Source organism: Hesperophylax consimilis, chromosome 4, assembly GCF_061612785.1.
Source record: "Hesperophylax consimilis isolate HC1 chromosome 4, BYU_Hcon_1.0, whole genome shotgun sequence".
Lineage (NCBI taxonomy): Eukaryota > Metazoa > Arthropoda > Insecta > Trichoptera > Limnephilidae > Hesperophylax > Hesperophylax consimilis.
In genome coordinates this window covers 16,517,672-16,538,652 of record NC_142839.1, presented here as the reverse complement: position 1 = coordinate 16,538,652, position 20,981 = coordinate 16,517,672, and the positions used below count along the sequence as shown (strand labels likewise).

The 20,981-nt window shown below is 33.2% G+C and overlaps 1 protein-coding gene across 2 annotated transcripts in view; it reads right to left on the bottom strand.

Annotated features, from left to right (window-relative positions):
- Window positions 1–3,581: 3,581 nt before the first annotated feature.
- LOC149424297 (neural-cadherin-like) overlaps window positions 3,582–20,981 on the bottom strand; it is a 357,104-nt gene continuing 339,704 nt past the window's right edge. For both annotated transcript variants that reach the window (XM_089651422.1, XM_089651423.1), the window contains 6 exons: window positions 19,515–19,652; window positions 15,127–18,920; window positions 14,192–14,433; window positions 9,918–10,124; window positions 7,785–7,955; window positions 3,582–3,787 (listed from right to left, as the gene is read on the bottom strand). In XM_089651422.1, the coding sequence (XP_089507548.1) occupies window positions 3,660–3,787; window positions 7,785–7,955; window positions 9,918–10,124; window positions 14,192–14,433; window positions 15,127–18,920; window positions 19,515–19,652 (4,680 nt within the window). In that variant the 3' untranslated portion in view covers window positions 3,582–3,659. The remainder of the gene's footprint in view (window positions 3,788–7,784; window positions 7,956–9,917; window positions 10,125–14,191; window positions 14,434–15,126; window positions 18,921–19,514; window positions 19,653–20,981) is intronic.

The following is a 20,981-nucleotide window of genomic DNA, read 5'->3' as shown; positions in this document are numbered from 1 at the left end:
TATACGTTCTCCGTATACAATATTTACGTTCATAGTGGATATATGATAATAATAATATGTAAGGGAGCACATGGTACCTCGTTACCGACCCAAGCACGGAAAGTTCATAAAAAATATAGCGTATCCTTTGTGTAACATCTCTCTAAATAGGAAAACGGCCCTTAACATTTGTCTTCATAACTAGGGGCGTATAAAATTTTACCTATCTCATTCGCGGGCTCCTTTAAAACCTCAGTTTGCAAAACAGTATTTTTTTTACTTCCCATTTGATTACTGAAATCGATGGATCTACTCGTATTTTCATAATGTCCGATATTATTTGTGGTTTATGTGGTTAACTAAAAATAAACCTTGGAATGAAATGGTCTTCGTTGATCCCAGATAAAACACGTACATTACACATATTAAATTTAGTTAGTAAATATATGTAAGTGTTTTCGTTATGTCTGATATATCGTTTTTAGAAATCTACTTTGAGATCTAACGCCTCTGTCGTAGGGCGTCAGAAGTGGTTTAGAGGTTTGATGGTTTAACAGTGTGCCAGTGCTGACTTTTAGTGTGCTAGCTTATAACAGAACTGAGGGAAATCTCTAATTAATTTAACGCTTTACAAACAGATTCTCAATAGTACGGAAATCTGATCATTTGGCTTAACGCTAAGAAATTATTATAAGCAATAATTAGTCGCCTGAAATATCCATAAAAATTTAAAATATCTCCCGAGTAAAAAATAAATGCCGCCGACGGGGATTGAACCCGCACCTTCTGATGTCCGGTCAGGTGCTCTGGGCCACTGAGCTACGTTGGGTTACTCCCAACACGCCAAATAATTATATTTCAGGCGACTACTTAATGCTTATAATAATTTGTTATCCTTTTTGCTATACATAAAAAACCTTGTCTAATAAACATTAGTTTATCATTAAAAAATAACAATATTATATAAACTTGGCAATACCATCATCTTAGTAAATAGCCCTGGGCTGCTATTGTCTCGGGTACCATTATCAATGAAGACCCAGCTGCAAGTATTTATGGTTCACTGGGTGGCCTTTGTATCGATTTTCTTTTTCGCATCGCCTTGCACGTAAAACGGTGACGATTACTTAGGAGATTTTTAAAAGTGATGATTTTTTTGTGTCATACTAGTATTGTCTACTCGTACTAAGGGCGGCTCGTGACTTTCCAGTGAGCTAGAGTGGTAAGACAAAAATTCAAATTTTTTTGTAACAGAATTATTATTATTTTTTAATTTCTGTTTTGGTGTGTGAGGATCTTTCAGCTACAACGCAACGTGGAGAAAGACGAGTTTTTAAATCTTACCACTCTTGCACACTATTGTCTTCGGAAACTTCAAAATGGAGAATTAAATCAAACAGACTTGACATGTAGATGTGCGGAATCATTTGATGTTATCAATGGACTGAGCCAAATTGCAGAATCACCTTCCGGAAATCAGATTTCCAGCTTATCTGCGCATCTTTTTTCTTACCTGCGTTTCCCTCAAGTATAGAATGAAGGCGGCAATGCCTTCGGGCTCCTCTGGCCTGGTAATCCCCTCAATCTCGATCTATTATAATTTTGTGTTTTATTTTACTTTTCAAAAAAACCTGAAACATCTTTTCAAATCAAATCTTATGAATCTGAAACAAAAATTTTCAATGAAGAAAACATCTTATAAAAAGATTATATTAATTTCCGAAATACTATTTGATAAAAAATTACAACCTTCGTGATAAAGATTAGGGACAACGCTGTTTACTTCAGCGTCCAATTAATAGCTCAGTGTCTGATTACAGAATAAAGAAAGCCCAATCTGCTTAACCCTTCAGTTATCTGGCATATTGAAAATTAGATTCTGTCAGAAACTCGGAGAATTTGTGTTTATTTTCGTTACTTAATAACATCCAAATAAATGCGATATTTCTGAACGGTTCTAAATAACTGTTTTTCAATGATGATAAAATATACTTTATTATTATAAATAAACCTATATTTTTTTTAAATATTGTGAAATCAAACACAGAAAAGTTTTTAAAATGGCTCACCTAATTTTTTCATCTAAACACCAAACTAAAATTACTGATAACGAAAAAATACATTTATAATAAAAACACATAAATTTGTTTTTGACCACGATAGTTTTATTTTCACTCTACCGGTTTCGGAAGATCCCTTCCTTCGTCAGGAGAATATTTAAAATATTTAAAAAGTTTTAAATACTTTCCTGACGAAGGAAGGGATCTTCCGAAACCGGTAGAGTGAAAATAAAACTATCGTGGTCAAAAACAAATTTATGTGTATTTATTATAAATTATGATGAGCCACAAAGTGAATGCATTTTACAATTAAAAAATACATACTTTATTAGACAAATGTACAGTACAAATTACTACTACTTAACTTTTTTGTCGTTTCATATAAAAATAATTTGTAAAAAGTTCACAAAATTTATTTTTCTTCTTTAGTTGTGGTCGGAACCTTTGGTTTAAATTGCTCGGAAGACAGAACGATTTCTATAAGACCATATAAGCTGTTCTGAAAAGCGATTAAACTTGACGGGTAATAGTTGTTTGTTCGCAAAACCGAACAAATTTACCAGAGTAGTTAAATATCTACCTCAATAAAGGTACACAAAGTTAAAGAGAGATTTCAAACCAGCTATTTCTGATGTTTTTTATATCTCTATTGGGTTAGTAGATTTAACAGTGATAAACATTCAATCCTGCACTAATCTTCACTACAGCATTTAAAAAAACAGCAATTAAAAACAATAATTGGCAACTTCATTGCACTACCAAAATTTCTAAGGTCCCCTATGTAACAATGCACCCATAAAAGACTTGACTTGCGTTTGTTGGAGTCGTTCATTGTGAAACGACATTGTAAGTCGACCGAGTTGATTAACTTAAGTCCTTTTGCAACTCGCCTCATAACACGACTCAAACGGTGGACCTTATTATAGTTTTATAACAGAACAGCCAGTGGATGTCTGGTAGGCGATCACCTAAAACACACATACGTGAAATAAAGAAGTCTTTTAGTGAAAATTGTTTTTGAAAAATCTCAACAATTTCATCATAAATAGAACAAAATAATTATAAAATCTCAAAAACTTAATAGACTCCAGCAACATCCACACTGTGATATCCGTGATTACAATGTTTGTGTAGTTTTTAGTTTCAAAGATCAAACACTACTTTAGTATAATGGGAGGTCAAAGATCTACATCAAGGTCTCTCAGCCAGTCTAGGGCCTCAGGCGACATCTTGTGGACCTCATCTTTTCCACCGGGGAATGAATGAATGGGCATTCCTGGACTGCCACATAATATAAAAGCTCGTTAGTCTTCATCTCACTGCATTCACACATGGCTGTATCGTTCATCATGTGAGTACAACAGCAGTAAGAGCAAATACAACTTGACGTATAATAGTGTTCAATAAATGAAAAAGATTGGAAATGGATGGGAAGACATGATAACTGGAAAGAAATCGCTAAGGATCTCAACTTGGGATGTAGCGGTGGTGATTATGTGTATATACATAAAAATAAATCAGACCGTTGTTTATTTCCTCAAACTTATCAGTATAATTTGGCAACAAGTATATTTTAACAATAATTTAAACATATTTACATATTTATAAAATCTTAACTACTCAACTTCCTTTGATATCTGTATGATTTCTGGTAGTTTGCTGGTAAATATTGTACACTTCCTCTAATTTCTTAAAACTATTTTCACTTATTTCTATGTGATTGCATCCGATTTGTTCTTCATCACTGTCTGAAATAGAAGAAAAATAACATCGTTAGGAAAAATCTGAAGCAATTGTAATAATAGTTTTTTTTAACCTCTGCCAAAGCAGATGTTCACAAAATGGGTTAGAGGAATCAAAACCCGGACATTCTACACAAAACTGGGGTGGGAATTTGGTACTGAGCTCTTAAATAATACAAGACCTTCATAAACATTAATTTTATTTACCTTTCCATGCTTGAAAAAAAGAACCCGTTATTCATTGTGATCTGAAAGTGCAATTTTCATTACCGTGTTTAATATATTTTGCGCGTTTTAACTATTCGTTTTGAACAGCTTTGTCCACGAGACGTAGACGAGTGAAAAAAAAATCACCTGAAAATATTTCAGCTATTGGAATAGATTGAGAACAACAGCTGGCTGCCCGATGGAGGAAATTTACGTATAAAATAAACACAATAAAAATATTACGGCACATGTAACGCTCTTGGTCTGTTCAAAATGAAGAGGATGATAAAGCAATTTATTATTCAATCCTGAAATCCTACTCTTAAAAGAAGAAATATTTTAATTGCTCGTAGATAAATGTTTGACAAATTCAATGTATGTTGGACTTTCTAAACAAACCTGTATTTTGCCTTGGGCGATAGGAAGGGGATGAATTTAATTGTGATTATTATTATATTAAAGGGTTCGGTAGGAAAATCCGGAAAATTTAAAATGTTTGTGTTGTAAATGGAAATAATATTTCCTGATAGCAAAATATTTATGCCGTTGATTATTAAACATTAAATAATACCGTTATTAGTTTATTTGTTAAATAAAGGTTTTGCTGCAGCGTAATGCCCAACTGAAAAGTTATATGAAATCCCAGAAACAACGATATAATTATGTAAGTTAATGATATGTTTAAAAAATTCAAAATAATTTTAAAAATTCTTTATATGAAACACCAAATAAAGTGCATGTGTGAATATCGACACTACACATACATGAATAAAGCTATGAGAGTATTTATTTTTACGGTTTTTTACTTGTGGAAATTGACTGAACAACGGTTTGGTGCAATCAATCTTTGAAAAGAGGCACAAAAGAGGTTATTTCCTATTCAAGACTGTTAGGGAGTAAGAGCTTCATAGATGGCAGTGCATAGAGCTTGCGTGGAAGTCCGCAAGATGGAGCCAGTGGCCAGTAGTCGCCAGGGCCAGTGCGAAGGCTCTCAGAGAATCTCACTGTGGCAGATTCCAATTAGCAAGCTTCTAGTTCGGTCGACTATCGAGACACCATTATAATACGTGGAGTATTTAATTAATCCCTGATTAATCTAATAGAACCATTTAATTATAAACTCCTTCCAAGAAGAGTTGGAGATATGTTTGTACGAACACAACAAAGACCCATTTATTTATCATGTTCTCATAATAATAAGTAATATGATATATTAGAATAATATAATGTAAATTATATAATATGTAAAATAAGATAAATAATATCTAATATGGTAATAGTAAAATTACAATGAACGAAGTTACAATAAAAGAAATTAAAATTTATAAGAAAAATTAAAAGATCAATTATAAGTTAAAAAATAATTTTAGGTAGTTAAGCAGAAAAAACGAAATATTTATTTATTTATTATGTGTGCATGTGCATTTCTTTTAACGAAACAAAAAAATAAAAACTACAATGTCTAACAGTACCTAAACCAGAAATACTCATATATACTATATGACCGCACCATAAACCACGATTAGTATCCCTAAGAGCAAAATAAATCCACAACATTAAACCAAAATAATAATCAATTTTAAAATTTGGCCATCACTATAAGCGGTATAAAAGCACTCCCATAGAGACTTAAAATGTGAACCTAATATATTCGATGGTCAGTTGCAAACTCAGCATCTTCCCATCAAAAACCGCATTTAATCTCCGCGTTCTTTCATAAGCAAATACCTACAGCTTTATCCATTTCGACCAGTCAAATTGAAATCTGCTCCATACTAAAGTGCAGTTGAGGCTGATTTTTTTGACATTTTAAAGAATGTAAAAGTGTGTTTCAAACATATATTTACAAAAAAATTGAAGATGAGTTGTCACCCGAACCCAGTATCTTCAAAAGACACTTGCAAACCTTGTGGTAATTCTAAAAATTGGAAACGAAGTCTTGCAAAAAATCGAGGTTCTTAGCTGACATATTCCATTTTGGCATATATGGGAAGCATCATCAACTACATTTTTAGTCTAATTTCTAAAATTAATTATTGTGAATTTTATGTACCTTTTTATCATATATCTGTGTTCAAAAAATATACTCCGTTTCAAGTTAATTAGAACAAAAAAAAACTATTTACGTCGAGGAGATGGAAAAATATGCACATAATAAGCTATTTAGTTCTTAGGATGCGTTTTTTTAAAATAGTATTTACGTATTTAGATGGATCTTTGAGGCAACCATCTTATAATGATAACAATATCAAAAATGGGGTTACAACGCGGGTAATTTGGCCTTTCCTAGATGTTTGTAATTTAATTTAATTTAATTTCAATATCTTTTTTCAATTACCTCTATACGAATAATGAAGTATTCCTTGAAGCCAATCAACCCGAAAAAATGATAGCGGGTTTTCAGCAAAATCGGCAAAATTCAATGTTTTAAAATTTTTTTTAGACTTGTATTTAACAAAATTCGAGGTTGCGAATAATCCATGAAATGCAAATACCACATAATATTTTTTCTGAGCTTCTGACAAAATTCCATTAAATACTTTTATTTTATTTAATGTTTTTTAATCGCTCAAATAGTCTATTAAGAAATTGTAGACAACAATGGTGAGCGGTGCAATCATTTAAAGGTTTTTAAATGGCAATATTTTCTATATTTAAAAATAATGTTAAATAATTTCATATTCTAACTTGTTGTTATTTTTTATCAATGATTTATTATATTTAGATGAGACATGAAGCGCAAAAATATATTCAGCTTTTTTACCTCCAACCGACTTCCAATCTCTAAAACTTCCGAATCTGGTCTACGTGCACCGCTAATCGCATTATATTAATGGAACAAGTTTTGACAAGATATAAGTACGCAGTATCGCCTCTAATCGTAACTCTGTGTTTTTTATCTTTGAAATAATTTGCGAGAATTCCTTTTATAGTTAAGTACATATTCTAAATATCAAAGAAGCAATTTATTAGTTTTAAAATCGAATAAAAACTATGTGGAAGAAACACGCAATTTTGGCAATAATAATAACTTTTAGATTGAGTTGCCATCACACTAAATTTCGACTTCAACGTCAATATGTCGGATTCGAAAATCAAACATTATCTATTTACGTTAGCAGTTGATAGAAGCAGAAATTTGGGTTTCACTGAATAAAAGCAATTATAATTAATTCTAAAATCGTTGAAAATTTTTATCGGTTTTGAGTGTTTTCATAATAATAACATTCTTTAGTTCAATTTTATTCTATTTCTAGACATTTTTGGCTGATTTTACGAAACAGCGGTCAAAGGGAATGTAATAAAATAAAAAAAATATATTTTTTTAATGTGGATACTACACAAAAGTCCCAACTGCTCCCAACCGTCTGGAGCCAGTGAGACTATGGCATCCCCAATTGGGGTATATTAGTATATTGTGTGGCTGAAGGTAGTGGAAAAGGGAAAGAGATGGGGAATAGGAAAGTGGGAGAGTACTGAATGGTGATCTCACACTAGGCAATGCTTAATATCATCCAAAATTTTATTATATATTATTTTAAATGCATAAATTGTGAAATAACAAAAATTAATCAAGTGAAATTTACTTGAACACGCCGGGATTTGAACCCGCGACCTTCGGTTTGCTAGTCGAGAGCCTCACTCCTCGACAACGGAGGCCATCGTGTGATGCGGTCACATGTTACACAAACATATGTGTATATATATAACATGTGACCACCTCGCACTACAACAGAAATCACTTAAAAGTAGTCCACAACATAATAGTTAAAAGTATAGAGATATTACCATGTACCTGGGGTAAAGCAGCTTAGGGAGCCAGCGGTACTGCTTTCTCCCTCGTAACCGTAATTTCTCAAGTCATCGAAGGGCGGACAGTTCACGTCACAGTCGGCGCACTTTTTGTAGTTTTGTATCTCTTGCTTTTTGTTTGTGACTTTCTTTTTTCCTTCTTTTTCTTTGCCACCTAGAAAAGAAAAATCTTTATAATATGTTACACATTTTACAAAATCGGCAACTATTTTATGTTGTTTTAATATCTATCTATATCTATATATATGAATGATTCTTTGTTTGTAACCTATAAACTCCAAAACTATTGGACCAATTTCGCTGAAAAAATCTAAGTTTGTTCTTAGTAGTGCCAAGAGTTTTTAGAAGGTTTGAGTGGTAGGAGAAGTCCGGGACGCCCGAGGAAGAACTGACGCATTATCTCTGCAGTAGAATGAGATACGTAGTCGAATTAGAGTCGATGCAATCCAGTTTTTTCACAGTAAATATATGGTATACAGTAGTGAATGGTATAAAAAGTCACAGACGCCTGATAAAAGACTTAGCGCACGATCTCTGCAGTGGAATGAGAATGAGTCGAATTGAGGTCGACATAATTTATTTTTTAATAGTAGTAACTATGTGAAATGAATGGTATAGTAAGTCGGTGATGAACGAGAAAGACATGAATCAATGAATTATTTCTGGTTAAATAACACGTACCTACGTGATGAACGAATAAAGTGGTGTAAGGAGAATGCATGACTTAGAAGTGAATGGTTAAATAAGTCGATGACTGAGGAACACATGGCACAAACACGTGAAAAAAATACTTACTACAATGCAATAATATTATTTCCCCTGTAAAACTTCATCCAGTTGTCAGGTACACTAGAATTGACAACCTTAAAACTTTACTCCAAACCATTCAAAACCCCGACCAACGCAGTGTACGTGTCAGCCAGTTTGTAATAAACCCTGAGCAACGCATGGTACGTGTCAGCTAGTTTGTAATAAACTCCGAGCAACGCAGGGTACGTGTCAGCTAGTTTGTAATAAACCATGAGCAACGCAGGGTACGTGTCAGCTAGTTTCTAATAAACCACGAGCAACGCAGGGTACGTGTCAGCTAGTTTGTAATAAACCACGAGCAACGCAGGGTACGTGTCAGCTAGTTTGTAATAAACCACGAGCAACGCAGGGTACGTGTCAGCTAGTTTGTAATAAACCATGAGCAACGCAGGGTACGTGTCAGCTAGTTTGTAATAAACCACGAGCAACGCAGGGTACGTGTCAGCTAGTTTGTAATAAACCACGAGCAACGCAGGGTACGTGTCAGCTAGTTTGTAATAAACCATGAGCAACGCAGGGTACGTGTCAGCTAGTTTGTAATAAACCACGAGCAACGCAGGGTACGTATCGGCTAGTTTGTAATAAATTGATGGCATGCGGCCATATGTGTTAAGTGCAATTTGAAAATGTTATTTATAAGAATATCCCGGTTAAATATAAAATATAAAGCAAGAAAATTAATTTAAATATCTGCTTTTAATCAGTCTTGGATGAAATGAGTTGTGTAAATTTCTTACGAAGCATCTATTTGTAAATTGAGTAATTTTGATAAATGCTGTACAAAACACGTATTAACTGCACTTTACACATGTGTGCGCTAAGCCATCGAAATGTGAAGTATTTTGAACTCGCCAAAAATAAGATCAGAAGCCATGACCTTTGATGAATGTACACGAAAGTATATATAATATATAAAAAATAAGACAATACTTATTATACAATACTTAGAAACTTACTTGCTGTTACCACAAATAATTTTTTTTAGATGCAAAAGAATCTATAACGTGCCCAATATAGGTTTTCTACCCTTTTCACTTTGGTTTGAATATTCGGTAAAGTTGAATAACAGTAAGGGTTTGAGTCCCTACTTATATCAAGAAAATTATTAGCAAATCTTCGAAAAGAAAAGCTTTGAATTTTCTTTCATAGATGTCGCCATTGTTTAGAAACCAAATTATTAAAATTTTCTAAAAGATATTTATGAAAAAAATAATATTAACAGTAATTGTGTCATACAAAGTTGCTGATTTATTTCATGGTGTTTGGAATTTTTTTTATGAAGAATAAGATTATTTGATCATTTTACCACATCGAGCAATATCCGTAAATTCATTCAGCTGTGTGTTGGCTACGGGTATTTGAAGCGTGGTTATGTCAAAGGCCGTCATGTCGTCCTCCCCACCGCCTTCATCGTCATAATTTATCACATTTTCCCGGACGTCCTTCTCCGGACCAGGAGGCTTTCCTGTACCGTCCTTTCTGCGACTACAGGTCAGGAATATTGGCACCACCACTGAAAAAAAAACATGATATGATATCAATTGGTTATAATCATAACAGTTTCCTAACTGATGTTGGAACCTATCCACTTATTTAATTAAATTTTATGTAGATTTTAGGTTACTTTTACTATATTAAACTTAATTAATTTAATTTTTAATTCAACTGTTTTTATATTTAAGAATTGGAAATGTATAAAACACTATGGTACGAAATGTTTTACAAATTCAAAATATCATTTAAAATATTATAATTTTTATCTCGGCGTGTAACGCAGATTATGTTCACGTGGCGGACTGCATATTTAGATTTATTAAAAAAAACATGACCTAATGATTTTTTGTCATATTTTTGTGAAATTCAATTTCAATATTTAAGTAGGAGATTTTTACATTTCAAATATTTTTCATAGAACTTTTTTGTAGGTTTATTAAAAGACTTTTCAATATGTTTTATTACAGTAATAGTCAACTGCAGGCAAAATTAGCCTAAAAATATTAGCTAGAGTAACAAATTGTTCACTTTTGGGAACAACTTACATGGTCTCTTATGAATTTCCCTTATTGTCAAGGTAAGAAAAATGATCTAAACGGTGTTAAAAGGGAAAAAAATACTACGCTTTATACTCAACTTAATTAATTAGTAAATTCGTTAATTTTTTATTAATTATTTTTTATGAAACGATAAAAATGTGATGTGACATTAGTCTAGCAAAATGCGTATGTTTTTGTTATTTTTTTTTGTTATCAGTAATTTTTATGTTCGCATTCCATATTTTACATATTCAAAATTTTATTTTTATTTATAATGATAAAATTTGAAAGCGCATTTTATTACCTTTCAAAAGCAGTTATCAGATACATACAGAAATATTTCAGTTTTCGGATAAATACATAAATATTTCAGTTTTCGGAAACATTCAGATATATTACACTTATTTGGATGTTATTGCAAAGAGTTAAAATATGTCCAGACGATCAACTATTCAAACTAAAAACTCGTTTTTTGCAATACTTCACACTAAATTGCCAATAAATGATTTAGTTTTATAATCTTAAAAAATAACCGAAACAATTTTTTTTATTATACCGTTATGTTTTGAAAAATACATAAATAGCAGCTTGTTTATTTTATTTTAATTTCATTTACTGGTAGCTTACTATTTATTTAATTTAATTTTTTAATATTATAGCCAAATAAATAGATTGCAAATTAAAATCCCAAGTGAAAAACTGGAAAACTTTTTTGTGCAACATTTTAATGCCGTGATTTATCGCGTAACTGGTTTCGGTTTAATTAAATAATACCCATATAAATCTAACTCCAACAATGGGTAAATGAATAAAACAGTTTTCGCCACCAATAATTCTTTTCTAATTTTTATCACGCCATTTTGGTAAAATACAACCTTAAGGGTGGTAGAACCAGGAATTCGGGTTTCACGGAATATTATTATATTTGTAGTATTATAAAAGATGTCTCAAAATGTTTTTCGTTTTTGTTTTGACCGTTATGCGTCAAATACAGATAGCAGAGGGAGAAGAGTGATATCAAACGCTTGGCGGGCTTGTTTAGTTTAGTAACAACTAGCTGAAGTTTACCAAGCGTTTCTCAGCTTTTTTAAACTTTATATAAATGTTATATGAACCATATATACATAAGAAATTATAGTGAAAACACGTTTCGTAATTTATAAATACACGTTTCGTAATTTAAGAACCAAGCAAGATTTTATTTTTTGTATTTCTTTGGCATTCACTATGTAACAATTTCTAGACATTTTTTGTTTTTAATGAGTTTTTATTATTCACAATGTACATTTGTTACGTAAATTACCGTATTTTTACGTAACAAATGTACATTGTGAATAATAAAAACTCATTAAAAACAAAAAAAGATTTTATTTATTTATTTAAACGCCCTGATGGGCTTTTACATGATACGTATTTAACTGCATAATACAGTGCCAACAGGAGGTTTTTATTTTTAAGACAACAACAATAAAATAAATAACCAAAAATACAAGCTTTCTACCTACCTTTGCGAATATTTATTTAATAATTTACAAGTTGTTCTGCTAACCTCGTGTATTGTTAATTATTTCGATTTGAAAGCTCGTAACGCTCATGCAAACTCTGGCGTTAAAAAGGTACTATCCGACACGGCTACCACATTGACAAGATTGGCCGGTCACGGAACACACAAGCAATTTTACATATCGACGAAATGCAAAGCGCTCGAGTTAATATGGGACTTCGTGAAGCTCAGTCAACTATAGTGGATGGTCATTTTAAAGAGAGAGTGGTCAAATACCCTCTCGGTGTCATCACCAAATTTAACTGATTGTGGTTTAACAATTAATACCTTGTATATAAGACCGTACGTACGTACCAGACACAGCACGTACGTACGAGGCACTTTCGGAATATGTAACGTCTCTGCTTAAAGTCAGCTTCTTGGCATTTCAATATAAAATTCGAAATGATGCAGTTGATAGTCCAAAAATGCGTGCACTGATAAAATTTTGAATTCCACTACCTTATAGCAGAAGTCGGGATTCATTTCAGTGCTGGGATTCTGAGATTGACTACCACTCATTGAATGAAATACTAATTGAGGGAAATAATTATGCTGAGTCAGTGTCAACACCTTCAATTAATCAGTAAACAAATACAAAAGATCGTTACTGAAGCCATTTTTACTATTCCTATGAAAAAGTCCGTAAAAAGGGCAATAACAAATAAATATCACATTTATCATTATGTTTCCAGAAGCTGTCCAGATATACGCACTCGTAAGGTCTCCCGGTTAATGCAACATTGCAGGTTGTCCACTACTTTTCCACGGCTTTTTAAGGAAACAGATGGTTTCCTCTTTCACGTAACGACAAGATTCTAATGTTTTATTTATAAAGGAAGCTACTTTTTATTTATTTTTTATTTTGTTTATTTAGGAAAACCAACAGATTTTTTACATTCTTAAATAATCAACTTATAAAAAATACAAATAATATCTAATGATAGGTTTTCACTTAAAAAATTAATTATAATAACAAACTAAGGGTCCAGTACCCGTGGGCAAAAAATATTTACAGAAAATACTTAAAAAAGTAAAAATAACATAGGATATAAGAACACAAGTAAATTATAGTATATCAATTTTATCCTCACACAACACCAATATATGTATATACCTACAACCAAACTGAACAGATGTTTATAAAATGAATCACTTGTAACTGGACAGGGTTCATATCAACAACATGATAACTTGCAGTATGTTATTAATTATTATTTAATAATAGCTAAGGTATCTTTTTAAATGTTCCTAAACTACACGAAAATATGTCAATATAATTAAAATTCTTAGTGTATAGGGTACAAGCTCTGAATATAAAAGCGTTTTGTCTGAGATTTGTAGAACATTTTTGAAGATGAAAAAGTGATTTACCTCTAGTTCTAAAGCTCGGGACTCTAAAATTAATCTCAAACAAAAGTGGCGAACAATCAATAAGGCCATTGATAATTTTATAAAAATCTTTTAAAGTCTCTTCTAGTTTTTAATGGCTTTAGTCCATAATATTCCATCGAGTTGTTAATCCCGTGGTTACCAATATTCATCTTAAAATTTAAATGACTGACAAATTTTTTTTGGGTGGCTTCAATGAGCTTTACATAAATATTATATTGAGGATTCCATATGGGAGAAGCAAATTCAAGATGACTGCGTACATAAGAAAAATACAATATTTTAAGTGTTTGAATATTATTATTATTATAAAAATGACTCTAGATCCCCAATGTCCAGGCATACAATGTTAGTGGGCAGTTTGCGAGTGCGTACATGTTGTTAGTTTTATAACTGGATTACATCTCATCTTCGCTAATTAGCGTTGCTACTAAAATTTTATTAAGATAAAGAGAAAAAAGATACAAGAATCATAAGAGAAATATTAAGATGAAATTGTGACTTGACCAAAGCATCTAAGTTGCAGTCGCTCCTGCCGAGAATGGTTAGTGCAACAGCCTTCATTGTAACAAAGCTTCTTACGCATATTCAGAGATTCTATATTTTTCTTACCGAATATAATCAGAAGGCAAATGAATATCGCCGCCACCGCCCCGAGGCTCAGTGTAAAAGTGTGTCTATCGAGCTCCAGTTCGCAGTCCTTCCCCCAAAAGCCATCAATGCAGACGCACTTGTAACGGGTCCTGGGGTCTTGGTTGATGCAGCGGCCCCCGTTCTTGCAAGGCAACTCCACGCACTCATTGCGGTCCATACAGCCTTTGCCATCATGGGTAATTACTTGGCCCTCCGCGCACCTAAAAAATATATCTTGAATATATATTGAAATAAAAATTTCAGAAATGTCTTTTTTTTTAAATACAATTTTTTTCTCTCTACATATTATGTGATAGCTTATCGTGATTAAATTATGTTTTTTTATCGCTTATCACACTGAGTGAAATATTATGAGCAGGTTCGTTCTTTGAGATTTTTTTGTTGTTTTAACTTTACTTAATATTTTTTACAACTTGTATTGAATCGGCACAGAATCCTCAATGCTGTTAATTAATTAATTAAAATAATCGTCACTTTTTGAAGGGGTCTGAGCAACAGATCAAAAGATAATGAAAAAGTCTTCTTAAAAAAAGTTGTTGAAACTTAACCCTCACAGTATTTTATTAAACTACAAGCAAACAGGTAGCCAAGCTCATCATCCAGCTCACTGCTCTGTTGAAGATTTTTGAAATTGAAACAGTAATTATTTATTCTTAAACTTTATTAAAACGCTAATTAGTAGATAGTAATTAAACTTTCTGGTTCATGTAACAAAAATATGCACTAAGAAGCTGGGATTAATTTGAACTAATAATAGATAAATTCTAGACGAAATTAAATAAATTTAACGCTAATATTTTTTTTAAATGAAGTTCATCCGATATTTATAAATGGTTTGTTTTAGTAACATCCTGTTTGAGGTAACAAAACATTGTTTTTATTGAATATCTCACCTGCATTCCAATTTATTCCACAGGTCCACGCATACAAATGGCGTCGCACAATCAACATTGATGCAAGGGGTACTGGACGCACATCCCTTGACCAGATTACGTGACATTGTGGCTTGGCCCCACTGCGTGCCATTCATTGCCGGCGGTAAAGGTAATTGTTTCCCATCCAATCGAATATCATCCAGACATCCTTTCTGGAAATCGGCGAAAACCTCTATTGTTTGCATTCCTGTAAATTCAGCTTTCCCGCCGGCAAATATACCCTCTTGCTTGTCAATAAAAAGCCATTGTTGTCCAACGAAATTAAAGCTTTCATTATAGTACAACCCCTCGCCGCCATCCATTTCAAGTAAAACGGCACTTCCAAAACGGTTTACTTTGGCGACATGCCAGTGCCCATCGTTCACCAAAAGTTTGCTGAGCCAAATATCGTTTTCGTCTAATTTCATCGAGTTCAAATTGTACCGAAAATGTAAACGAGAATCTTTGATCTCCAAAATACAATACTCTCTATTATGCTGGTCGCTCATTCGAAATAGTTCTCCCTGAGTTTCCCTTGTTCGGAACCGCAGTTGGATAGTGGTAGTAAATCTGTCAGGCTCAAAACTCAAGGCATACTTGACATAACTTTGGCTCTGAAATGTAATGGGTGTCGTGGGCGTTGTACACGTCGGTCCTGTCCACCCCGATTTACATTTGCAGTCTGCACTGGAATAGGTAGCGGCGCAAGATCCACTGTACCAACAACGCGCAGTGTTTTCATCTTGATTACAGAGTTCGTCTGTCTGTGGACATCCGGCTACTGAATTTTGCTGCAGTCCGGGGTGAGCCAGATCATATAATTTACTATTGAATATAATATTTTTTAAGCATCCATTAAATCCGTCAATATTGGGAGTATGTCGCCAAAAATATTGCATTTTATCGAATTCTTCAATGTAGGCTCCACCCAACTGAAGTGGAGTATTAACATTAAGATATTCATTGAAAAGGGGAACGATTCCTTGTACTTGACAGTTTGTATAGTCTAGCTCTGATAAGCTTCCATTTTCTATTTTTTTCACTTCTGCCGATTTGCAATAGTCAAGAATCATCTTAACATTTTCAGTATCCCAGAAAATATCTAATCTGTGCCATTCTCCATCATCCAATGATACTTTTGCCGCTATTTTTAATTCTAATGTTCCGGAGCCGAAATCTATCAAGAGGCGAGGAATACCATTTTGAAGTTCCACAGACACAAAATCCGACAATATTTCCTCGTATGCTTTTGGTAATATGATTGGACCATTATATAAAAAAAGTCCATTAGCACTTCGCGTTATAAACTCAAAGCTCAGATGAGACTTATCACACATTTCTAAAGATGGAAACCAAGCCCAACCTTTTCCTTGAAAACTGCGTTGAGTTTGCTGGCAACGTGGGCCTCCATATCCTGCAGGACAAGAACACGTTATTCCAAGTTTATTGTCAATGCATATTCCTCCGTTGTAACAAGGGTTTGATCGACATGATTCGACTTTGGAATTTTTAGCTTCACATACGCAATTTGGAATGAATTTGGCCCTTACTCCAACTAATGCTGTAGTGTTAGCATCAACCAAGTAAGGATTCCTTTTTATTTCCAACGAATTAGTACACGATCCTTCACATTTCTTATTTTCTTGTAAACATTCATTTATTCCGGCCATTGTAATATTAATACCCAAGTGATTTTCTATTTCACTCTTGTGCAATAATATTATTCCATTCATGTTGACCGAGTTTATATTTGGGTCTTGGACGGTAAACATTATATCTACAGACGACGGTTTATTTTGGCTCTGTTGCACACTAAAAATATTCACACTTTCTTTGTCTGTCTTAAATAATTCTACAAGTTTGTCTTTTAAATAATCTTTTATACTTTTTTTACTTGTATGAATTTTATAATCCCATTCCCTTATAAATTCTTCATCGGTTAATCCATCGAATCTTATCGATCCGGAGTTAACCACTGAGCTGTGGCTTATTTCTTGAACCATGACATTAAATGATGATGATACGTTGAACTGATTATGCTTGTAGTCTGAAACTTTGAATTTAAGTTTATACGTTCCTTGTTTAATGCCTTGCCTCAGTTGAACCATTCCTGTTTTTTCGTTTAATTTGAATCTGGGATGTTCCGATGTCTCCCATTTGACGATTTTATCGAAAAGATCCCAATCATCTGCATCATGAACAAACACTTTTCCGATGTCAAAATCGTAAGACTGACCTTGGTAATTATAAACATATATATTTTTTGTTCCTGGTTGCATTTTGTTATCATTGATATCTCCTATTGTTACAGTTAAAGTACTTGTACCTAACAAAGGTGGAGTTCCACTATCTTTTATTATTATTGGTATCATGTACTCTTTTTGGTATTCTCTATCGAATGTTCCCAGTGAATAAACAAAAGCCATATTTTCACTCTCACTAGTTTTATATACAACTTGTTCTACTTTGAATGCTGCACGTATAGTTTCGTCAGCTGAGGGATCCATGTAAAATTTGTAAGGTGGGCCATTTTTCATTAAATGGTCATCATCATCTTTAGCACGTATTTCAGCTACCATTTGCGATGGCACGTGCTCTGGTAGAATAGGTCTATAGTCTTCAAGAAATGTCGGGGCATTGTCGTTTACATCTTTTACTATGACGATTAAGAATGCTGTTGCACTTTTAGAAGGAACCCCATCATCCGTGGCTAATATTTTCACTTCGTGCCGGGACAACTTTTCCCTGTCTAGAGGTCTTTGAATAATAACAGAGCCTTTATCGTTTATATAAAAATGGCGACCTCTGTCAGATGCACGATCTATCATATAAGTGATTTTACTTTTTCCACCATTATCAGCATCAAATGCGCGAAAAGATTGGATAATTTTACCAACTTTCACATTCTCTAAAACTTGTACTTCAGAAACGTTATTTTCGAAAACGGGAACATTATCATTTATATCCCTTAACTTCACTACCACCCAAGAAGTATCTCGATGGTAAGCGTCGGATTTGTCACCAACGTCTTTATCTTTTACTTGTATTCTAAATCTGAAGCCATTCCTCTGCATTGGATCTTCGAAATCCAGAGCTTCCTTTATCCTTAATGATCCGGTACCATCAGCGCCTTTTACCATTTCAAACTTATTAGCTCCGTAACCGCTATTTTCAATAATTTTATATGTAAAATTATTTGACTCATCTTCATCATGAACTGTAACTGTTAAAATTGAGTGAAGCGGCAACGCGGTGTCGTTAGTTTCATCAACCTCTGTAATCCACTCGTCTTTTACGAAATGAGGAGGCATGTCGTTTATATCCTTTACTTTGATTGATGCCGTTCCAGTTCCTTTGAGACCCCCGCCATCCATGGCTACAACTTGTATAGAATAATCTGGAGTTTTTTCTCGGTCCAAGCAGCAGACAGCGGTTTTGATTATTCCCGTGGTTGGTTCAATTTCGAATATTGGAAAGCCAGTTTCTTCCTCTATCACATTTTTTTCAATGGAATACACTAATTTAGCATTCCCGCCTTCATTTGGATCGTCGTAATCAACGGCAGCTATTTTCATGACATGGAGTCCGACTGTTCCATTTTCAGTAACGTTCGCCATGTAAACACCCAAGGGGAATACTGGAGCGTTATCATTGATATCTTTCAAGTTCACTTGGACTTCAGAATAACCAACCAGACCATCACCACCTTCATCTTGAGCAAATATAGTAAATTTCCATTGCGGTCGTCCATTGGGTTGATCTCGATCCAAGGGCTGAAAACAAAAACAAAATTTTAAAAATTGAAAACATTTATATTTTCAATGTTTTCAATAGTCTTACACAGTAAGTATGCATTTATACAATTAAAATTTGTACAAAGTAAGGTAATTAAAATAATAAAAAAAATATATATTCAAACATTGTCGTCTTGGACATTTATTTCCTGCTAATTTATTTAGACAGATTAAAAAATATATATATTTGCTGCTAACATTTCATTCCATCAACCTTGCTTTACTAATTAGAAGAATAGTGCTACAGATTTTTTCCTGTGAATACAATATTCCACATTATCATATTGATACCAAAAATTCAAGAGTGAATTAATCAAGTTACCTAAGTACTAAATAAGATAATTACTAATAATAATTGCAGATAAAGCTCAACAATACATAACAACATTCAATATCTTGCTACACCCTGAAGCGTACTAAAGTACGAACTAAAGTACGAAGCAAGTACAAACCTCCTTGAAGTTATATTGTACATAACGTAGCTACTATAGTATGACGTAGCTACTGTATAGCGTAGCTACGGTTTAACGTGGAAGCTATGTAACGTCAGTGTAGAAATAGAAAAGTAGGTACCTTCAAGACGAATATTTCTCCGGTAGTTCTGTTGACTTCAAACTTGCTGTTGGCTGGGTTATCCGTGTCGATCCCCTGTCCCGTGGGGAAGTATACCACGCTGTGCGGCCGGTCTTTATCACCATCGATCGCCGTTACCTGTTTTAGTACTAGAAATTACTTCTCGGAACACAATAATGTTATTAGGAAGGATCTAGTTCCGATTGACGTATCGGACTCGTAATCAAGGGGTAGTAAAACTATTCTGGTTTATTGCTGCGATTGGATTTGTTTGGAATCTTTATGGGAAAATAAGAACAACTGATAACTTTCAGCTCACTGTAAAAAATTATGATTTCGTTTTCTAGTAAATTTTGAGCTTTCTGATGTTTTAAAATATAAAAAATTCCTAAAAACCATCACATTAACTATAATAATATATTCTAATAATATTCTAAATTTTGCACGACAGAATAAATAAGTATAAAATTTGGTGAAAATTTTACTGAAATTTAGTTAAAACAAAAATATTTCACGAGATGTTTGCATTCATTGACTTTCAAAAATACAAATTTCAGACTATGGTTCAGTGATCTTAAATTTGGTTTGAATTTAAATGTCAATTTAAACATTGGAACTGATTGTGTTAAGAATTCAGAAAGCAATAAAATACCTACCCTTAATGTTTTAATTGTTATTTTCGAAATAAGAACAGTTCATAGATTTAAAAATAGAACCGTATTGGGGTAGCAAAAGCAATCGATAAACATTTATTTTGGAGGAAAACTATTAACGGGGAAATCAGCGATGTTTAATAATATTTCGTATTATGTTGAAATTTTATCGAATACCACGATGTGTACAATGCAAACATTGCGAGTTTTCGTTTCACAAAATACCAATTAGATTGTTAGACGCCCGTTCAACGTTGGTAGGGTAAAGCCGGCCTCTAGCCTGATTTAAAACCGTTTTCACCAAGCAAACACGATAGTAATAAGTCAAGTTTATCACTGTTCTTACCTTACGCGCCGCATAATATTTACTCCACGTTTTTTTTGTAAGGCTGCAAATATCTAAGGGTTAATAGCATTATTGATTTCCAAGACAACGGTTGTTTGATTTTTTTACAAAATTTTAACATCATTTATATGCCGTGAATATCGCGTTATTGGAAGCGTATTGATATTTTAATTTTATAGGTGTTAATTTTCAACTAAAGAAAAAAGAATAAAATGAACATTGTTAATTTTGTTAAAAATTCTTTTAACAGAGGTGTTATAGCAATATTGGTCACTAGAACATTCGATGGGATATTGCCATACGGCTGCTAACGTCACAAAAGCGGCTATTTAAAAGACGGGTTGTTTTTTATACGATATTTCTTTACTTCTAATCTTGTTCCACCAGATTTTCATATTTCCTGCTCCATATCAACAATCGACGAGTAATTTCAAATACTAATGATGTCGCTCTTCATAACTAACGGAC